General features: G+C 40.4%; 1 protein-coding gene and 1 long non-coding RNA gene across 2 annotated transcripts; one reads left to right on the forward strand and one right to left on the reverse strand.

The window, feature by feature from the left end:
• Positions 1-1,534: 1,534 nt before the first annotated feature.
• Positions 1,535-3,427, forward strand: LOC134181395 (uncharacterized). Its single transcript, XR_009970141.1, has 3 exons — positions 1,535-1,867; positions 1,985-2,047; positions 2,440-3,427. It is a non-coding gene; the product is annotated as an uncharacterized LOC134181395 (long non-coding RNA).
• A 2,985-nt stretch (positions 3,428-6,412) lies between these two features.
• Positions 6,413-7,192, reverse strand: LOC134181590 (uncharacterized). Its single transcript, XM_062648859.1, has 3 exons — positions 7,067-7,192; positions 6,872-7,001; positions 6,413-6,791 (listed from the first exon to the last, which is right to left on the reverse strand). Exons 1-3 carry the CDS (start codon positions 7,170-7,172, stop codon positions 6,611-6,613), a joined length of 417 nt encoding a protein of 138 aa, XP_062504843.1. The 5' UTR covers positions 7,173-7,192; the 3' UTR covers positions 6,413-6,610.
• Positions 7,193-8,586: the final 1,394 nt, after the last annotated feature.

The raw sequence follows: 8,586 nt of genomic DNA on the forward strand, positions 1-8,586 counted from the left end.
CGTAATTAGGTTAAACAGAATATAATCCTAAAAACGTTTAAGTGGTTTGGGATATACATATACATATGTACATGTATATATACATATATATATATATATATATATATATATATATATATATATATATATATATATATATATATATTGCAGGGTATAGTAAATACTGATTTCTACATAGAGATTGTACTTATGTGACAATGTAATGCGATGTTGCTGTAGACAACACCGGCTGGCTTGGGGCTAGAGTTGCTTTTGGAGACAAAACAAATCATCTTCTCTGTCGTTGGCACGTAGACAGGTGAGTCATTGAATTACCTTATGTTAATAAATATGGATATAGCTTGTAACCTTATTTCGTAAACAGATCACTAAAGCGAAACATCTTCTCCAAAGTAAAATCCAAACCTAACCAAGTCAGCATTTACCAGTCACTCTACTTGCTGCTGAGTGAGACGAGCAAGGGTGTGTTTCATCAGTATTTGGATGCATTTGTCACTGCGTGGATGCCAAAGGAACCAAAGTTTATTGACTACTTCAAGGCATTTACTGCAATAGACCAGATTTAAGTTTGTGAAGTCACTTGGTTATATGGAAGTTACCATATAACCAGTTACTGCATATCTGAGCAGAAAAACGGACCTTGTCATACAGGGACTATGATCATGCCGATACAGATACGAACATGTTTGTAGAAAGGTAATGTCAGTGCCATTCACAGTATGTTGAAGTGCAATAATGTGCTTGTGGCATAGCTTTCACAACAAATTGAAAGGAATCCTGCCTATTTGGGAAGTATGGCAATCAAAGAGTTGATCAGCTGCTTTCTGTTTTGCTAAAAATGGAAAAGGATCAATTCATGGATGTGAAAAAGAAGGCGTTGTGGCCAACAACAGGGAGAGTGCAGAAGCAGCACAACCTGTCTCATGAAAAAGGGATGCTGATCACAGATGACGACATTGCACCAGTAAACACAAGTACAAACACTCACAAGAACATTTGAATTTATCTGGCTTTGTTCTGTAGAATGATAGCAATAAGAAAGAATGGACCATAATAATACAGTCAGATGGAAGCACCATTTACACTGTAAAACAAGTGGCTTCTGCCTGTGAAACAAACTGCTCTGCTCCATGTTGTTGCGCACAAGAATTTAGACCCCTTTGCAGGCATTAGTATGTTTGCAATTGTTATGGATACAGAACTGGCCACCTATGCAAGCATGTACACAAACTTCATGTATTACTCAAGCGGCAAAGACAAGCCATAACACAAGCAGAACCACCAAAAGGGAATGCAGAAAAGGAAAATGACTTGTGTTCATCTGAACTGATGGTTGCTATTCCAGAGAAGTCTTCAGACAACAAAAGCAAGTCTATCCAATTCCTACATTTTATATGTTTTCTAGGATGCTCTAATATTTAATTTACTCAAATTAGTAGGTTGATTTAAATGTAATGACTGCTTGCTTTAATAATATATCACAGTCATTTACATACATAGGAACATTACAATAGCATTATATACAGTATCTGTTTAAAATTTAGCCAACAATTTAAAAACAGGCAGGTTCCAAAGTTTTCCACAGTAATAGAATTCACATGTGCTTCCTCACTTAGATTATCCAGAGCAGATCAGATCACTGTGTACAGTCATTGCCTCACGTGCCAAACATCTCAACAAATCCACCAACCACAAATTGTAGCACTACTCAAGCAGGCAGAAGTACTGTCAAGGCTGCAAGGTGCCCTAGCTGCACGTGAACTGAAGAAGTCAAGGACTGTGCCATCTAGAAAAAAGAGTGACAAACAAATGTTACCCTTCAGAAGACTTTCCTTAAAAAGGTCAAACAAAAAGCTGGCATACTCAGGTAATGTATGGACGTTGGTGTTGGTACATTCCTGAAAACCATAATTTGATATGTAAATATATATATATATATATATATATATATATATATATATATATATATATATATCGATTTCAGAGCTCCTGATCAGAGTGAGGCAAAGAAGCTCAAGACAACACTGGAAACAAGAGCAGTGATGAGGTACACATCCTAGTCAAAAAATGGACGCTTATAATTTATTAACAAGGCACATTCTATATTTTCACTTACAATTAATTGAACATGTACATCATCTCAGGGAAGCCCATGTGCATAAGGCTGATCCGTATGGGGACTTCCATGCACCATGCTGTCTTATCACAACATTATTGATAGATTTTGCCAGAATTGTCAAATCTGTTAGTGTGTTAGAGCAACTGATAATTTACAATTTAATAGGTGGCAACACTTTAAAATTAAAGTAGATTCTACTTAGTTAGGCTGTAATGTACTAGTCAGTTTAGCCAAGTGCCAAAAGAGTTGTAGTACTGTACCTATGCAATTAATTAATTAGGGTGTCATTGGTGAGTGGTAACTAAACATTTGTGTTGCAGCCAAAACAACACCAACAGCCACACCAACAGCCACAACAACAACAATACCAACCAATACAACAACATCAGCCACAACAGACAAAACAACAAGCACAACAACCAGTTCAAAAGGTAGTCCAACAACAAGCAACAATGGATCTAAGCAGTTTGGATAGTCGTTTACTGTGGCTGAATGACGTAATAGTAAACCACGCCCAGCAGCTTCTTAGGCAAGAGTTCCCCAACAGAGAGGGCTTCAAAACACCCTATTGTCTCAAGGATGTAAATTCTCTGTCTCAAGGACAAACTCGATCCAGACACACCATATTTGGAGCCGCAACCATTGGGTAACAACATCAAGCAACAAGACAGGAGATGTAACCTTGTATGACAGCCTTCGACACAGCAATGATCTATCCAATGATTTGAAGCAGCAAATTGCATGCATTTATAAAACGGATGAGCCACAAATGACAGTCTCTGTAGCAAGAGTTCAACAGCAGAAGAGAGGAAGCGATTGTGGTATATTTTCAGTAGCATTTACATTCGATCTTGCCCAAGGTATAGAGCCCCAGTATGTTAATTACATATAATCAGAAATGAGAAAACACGTGAAGAAATGCATTCAGCAAGGAACTATAACAAGTTTCCCACGAAACTTCCCCTCAAAACAAGTCATCAGAAGATGTTCTAGTTCTGTTGTTGCATTACCTGTATATTTTGTTCATGCAGAATGCCAGAAACATTTGGACGTCCTATGGTCCAGTGTGATCAGTGTAAAGACTGGTTCCACTATGAATATGTTCACTTGAAACGGCCAGGTAGACGGTTTGTTTGTTCTAGTTGCAATTCTATTAATTAAGTGAGTTACGTGACAGTAAATCTGAAGTGTACTGTACATACTTGCAGTGTACTGTAATTGCGCATGTTCAATTAGATTGATTGCATAGCTGAGTGATCTATGTTACTTTACTAACCTTTTTTACATGAATGATGGATTATTCATGGTGTCGCGTCAGCAGGCATCCGTCTTGTCTCGGAATTGGCTTGTCTCTCAACTCGCCAACTTGAGCGTAACGCGCTAGCTTGTCACTAACGCACGCTACAAAGGCCATTGTAACGCGCTAACGCACGCTACCGAATCCATGGTGCCAAACACCGATACTCGTGATATGTAGCCTACGAAAGCCGGTGGCGGCGGATTGATATCATTCCTCCGTTCTCGGCCGCACTGATATCAATAGACACAAATAGTGTAGCGCGCGTTACCAAATGTGTAAAATTTACTTTTCTAGGTACTACAAAATAACGTGCGCTATTCCAGATACAATGGACACATCACCGTCTTGTATTCTAACTAGATGAACTGTGGAACATGTTTGTGCGCTCTTCGATTTGCTAGCAGCTCAGGGGACCCCAGTTTGGGATCGTTGTTTGGTGCACGTCGTGGAAATGGTACTAATCGACTTTCCAGTGAATTGGATACGAGTAGTGGGTTTCAGAAACCATACTCTTTCGATGCATTGATTGCTGGAGCACTAAAATCTTTTTGGTATGTTTAGATAATTAATTAAATTGATTAATAATACACTCAAACTCCCCTTATCCGGGCAGCTTGGGACCGGACACTGCCCATAACTCAGAAACGGCCACATCTGGGAACACCCCCACATTTCGCTTCTGCGGGGCAGGCGTCTGCGTTGGTCTAGTCTCAGACATCTTCAGGTAAGTCTTACAAGCTGTAAATAAGAAACCAGCACCTAAGTATGGCTATCTGTCGACAAGAAACTGGACTAGTACTGGACTTTTGATTACACGACCTTTGCCTCGACCTCGTGCACGTGGACCACGCGCAATACACGTGATGCAATTGTGCAATACGGGGGTGCCCGGTAGACGGACGTGCCCAGATATGGGGCGTCCGGATAACGGGAGTTTGAGTGTAATTACAAAATTAGACAACTACACACATGAACACATTTAGTTGTAGATGTGTTCAGTAATGATGTAGTCGTTATTGTAGAGTTATACATTGCAGAAATTTCCAAAAGATAATTTCAAACATAATGCAGGACTGAAAAACCTCTTTGGATTGAATTATTGTGTGAATTCACGTTATTTTGTTCCTGATGTGTATGAAATCTCTACAATAACTAATATATCATATCATAGACATATGTGTGGGTGAGTGGTCATCTGTGTATTATGTGCGTGTGTGTGTGTGTGTGTGTGTGTGTGTGTGTGTGTGTGTGTGTGTGTGTGTATGTGTGTGTGTGGTGTGTGTGGTGTGTGTGTGTGTGTGTGTGTGTGTGTGTGTGTGTGTGTGTGTGTGTGTGTGTGTGTGTGTGTGTGTACACACACAGATGACCACTCACCCACGCATGTGATACATTAGTTATTGTAGAGATTTCATACAGCAGGAACAGAATAACATGAATTCACACAATAATTCAATCCAAGGACGTTTTTCAGTCCTGCATTAAGTTTGAAATTATCTTTTGGAAATTTCTGCAATGTATAACTCTACAATAACGACTACATTATTACTGAACACATCTACAACTAAATGTGTGCATGTGTGTATTTGTCTAATTTTGTAAATATTATTAATTAATCAATTTAATTAATTATTTAAACATACCAAACAGATTTCAGTGCACCAACAATCATCGCATCAGAAGAGTCAAGGGCTACTCGTATCCAATTCACTGGAAAGTCGATTAGTACCGTTTTCATGACGTGCAGCAAACAACGATCCCAAACTGGGGTCCCCTTAGCTGCTGATCGAAGAGCGCGCACACACGTTCCACAGTTCATTTATTTAGAATACAACGAGAATACAAGGCGGTAACGTGTCCATTGTATCTAGAATAGCGCACGTTATTTTGCAGAACATTAATATTAACTAATGATTGTGGCATTGATATTACATAAATTCTACACATTTGGTAACGCGCGCTACACTATTTGTGTCAATTGATATCAGTGCGGCCGAGAACGGCGGACTGATATCAATCCGCCGCTACATGCTTTCGTATGTAGCCTCCTACCCATGCCCTCTTGCGCGCACGGAGAAGAGGGCGCGCAAGAGGGCCTGAGTACGAGGCTAGTAAACATGTCATGGATCATTTAGCCTCGGTATTCCAGACTGCTTCTGCACGTGATGGGAGGGCTAGGGAGAGTGGAAGGAGAGAAGATATATACGGTAGAATCAGTGGCATACTCAGACTGGAAAAAGAGTGGTGTGTATACTACGTATATACAGCTGTCGTCTTCACACGTATTACAATCCACAATTTATGACCACGTCTACAAATGATGAATAGTTCATGCCACGCTACGCCCCTAACTGTAATGTGCTTAGGATAATCGTGTTAATTAATCCTTAGTACACAACCGTACCTTACTAATCTTATACGTTTACTGTTGCTGCTGTTTGTCATGTGTACTAGGCGTTGTGTCTGTTTCATGCTGCAGTGTGCTGTGATAGACCAGTCTTTGACTGAACACTATTATTTGCCTGGGTATAAATCACTCACTCACTCACTCATTTACCTAGTGCGCATTGGCTGTCAAACCGTATTAAATGCGCATTCGCTTACCACATACGGAGGTGCAACGAACACAAGTCGCCAGTTGTAGCTATAGTGACGCTAGTGGCCACATCGATCTCACGTGTAGGCAGCCTAACTTAATAAATATGTTTTCGTTAACTGTTTATGTTCCATGGAATGCTGGACATGGAAGGCATGTAATAGAACCAACATTTGTATTGAACTGCACCAGACCCTTTCCCGCTGGAAGTAAAAATTAGGGAATAGGTTGGCTACGCAAGGTTTCTACTCATACCAAGATCATCTCAAAGGCCCAAAAAAACAAGACAGCGGAGATAGCAAAGTCTAACCTTATGTAGAAGAGACAGTATACTCTAGCGCAGTGAGAGATCGCTGAGTACATGCATGCATGCAATCGATGTGATGGTCACTCATGGAAATCATTGCAACATAAATGTATTGCTAGCAGCCAGCAAATAAGAGAAGGTAGACGAAGAAACAACGACTAGGACTTTGAACAAAGAAACGGTGGCTAGAGAATTCTACTTCTACTCATTGCTAAATAATCATCTATAGTCTGCAGAGACAATTACGCCACCTCTATTGAATTGTCTCGGTTCAGTCATGTGCTTGACCAATCAGCAGCTGACTTTGTGATGCTTAAGTTCTCCACACCACTGACGACCGTATGCCAGTACTTGATAGGTAACGGTCAGTTCATGCTTGCCCTTAGGATAGGTATGCGAAACGCTGAAATCTTTGAAACATTCGCCTTCTTGTTTGTTCGAGTTCTTTCCATCACCCCACCTGATCATATATCTGAGCGAATTAAATGCATCAATTAGCTGTCTGCACTGTTTATTCAAGAACGGTTGCACCCAAGGCCCCCAGTAACTTACGCATATGAAGTAGGATGCTCTTGTTTACAACATGTACTGACTTTTCCGTTTATGGTCACAGTGCAACCACTGGTATCGTAGTCGAAGGTCGCTTCTGGATAACACCAGCATGCATTCGGTTCGGAGACAGCTGTAGCACAACGCATCAAGAATCTATCACTTGTATTCGACTGAATCTCGATATAAGGTACGTACTTTCGTTGCCAATCTTCAGAGAGAACGTTTCTTTCTCGATTGGACTGCAGGTAGCAAGACTAACGAGCAACAAAGACAGAATCAACGAAAACACAGGAGAAACCATTGCGTAATTGTCAACACTCACAGTATGACTGGTACTAGCTGCGGTACCGGTATTTGAAGACCGAACTCACGTGATCAAGAGGAGGGCTATGAATAAATCTAACCTCATTTCTTTGAAAGAAGCCGCAATTAGATGAAGCCCGTAGCAGAGTCTCAACAACTAACATACATGAATGTCGCAGCGTTTTCATAAACAGTAGGACACCACACACAGAATAGATACACGCAAGGGTACTGTTTTCATGCATCGTAAGTCATACAAGATACCATTGCCCCTTGAAAACCGCAGTCTTTACAGAATGTAGACTCCACGGGGTTCACTTGATAAAATAAATGCTGCAGAGCTCTTTCAAGCTATAGGAACTATGGTGACGAGTCGATTCTAATAGTTTGTTAATTAGTAAGCTTAAATAATTATTACGATGGAGTCGCTTTGTCAAAAATTACACCAAACGATGAATACAAATCGAGGTAGAAGTAGTCCATTACTGAGAGCAAACGCAGACGTACCAGACATAGTAATAATCGGCGTGTTCGTCTAGGAGCTTGACGCGAGTGTGTAGCAGATGCGTTTACCACTCTAGGCGCACGTGTGTACGAAGCCGTCTAAATTAGAGACCAGATGGTGTTGCAGAGTTGAAACATACACGATCATTAATTAATTATGACATGCACCTGCATCAGTGTCACAACTGAGACCTATCGTGGTGTCTAGACGCACCCCGCGGGTGTGTAGTTGTTTCCAGTTATGCCGTTAAAGTCTGCTCTTAGTAATGGTCATTGTGCCGTTTATCGTGTTCTCTCTGTAGCCGATATAATTTCCCAAAACAAGCTGTTGTTGTATGTAAAGCCTTAGGATTGTCCTGCAAAGCGACAGGTCGAAAGACTTCTTGGAATGGAAAGTATCGATTTACGCTCTCATTCCATGCACGTCAAATGGCAGCTAGTGCAAACGTTGTTCCAATAGCTAACATTTGTGCATACAAATCTTTCCGTTACTGCACATACTTAATTTTAATTGTCAAGGTGTTGGGAATGAGCATGAGCGAGCCATTGTGGCTGTTTTATGATCTATTGTACGAAGGCAACATATTGTAACTAATAAGTTAAGGAGTGTCTAGAACAAAATTGATAGATATGAATTAACTAGACAATATGCGGTTTCTTGAGTACAGCAGTAGTAGTAGTTGTGGTCTACTAGAGTAATAAAAGTAATAATAATAGTAATAATCTAATAATAATAATATTTTCCTAGACACCATAACATGGACGTAGTTTGGCTTCAAAAGTGGGGTGCGTAATACACACAATGGCTAAGTCACAAATACGTCACGTGACCTTTCGAATTATAGAATTAACTAAGGGCACACTCCGGAGAAGGGCGCAACAGTGCTCAACCAAAACAGTGAGGTCCG

Source organism: Corticium candelabrum, chromosome 6, assembly GCF_963422355.1.
Source record: "Corticium candelabrum chromosome 6, ooCorCand1.1, whole genome shotgun sequence".
Classification (NCBI taxonomy): Eukaryota; Metazoa; Porifera; class Homoscleromorpha; order Homosclerophorida; family Plakinidae; genus Corticium; species Corticium candelabrum.

Coding starts and splice junctions, on each gene's coding strand:
- LOC134181590 (XM_062648859.1), bottom strand. CDS start 7,172: ATGGTTTCTCCTGTGTTTTCGTTGATTCTGTCTTTGTTGCTCGTTAGT. Junction 7,002..7,066: donor TCTGAAGATTGGCAACGAAA/GTACGTACCTTA, acceptor GTTGTGCTACAG/CTGTCTCCGAACCGAATGCA. Junction 6,792..6,871: donor GAGCATCCTACTTCATATGC/GTAAGTTACTGG, acceptor TAATTCGCTCAG/ATATATGATCAGGTGGGGTG.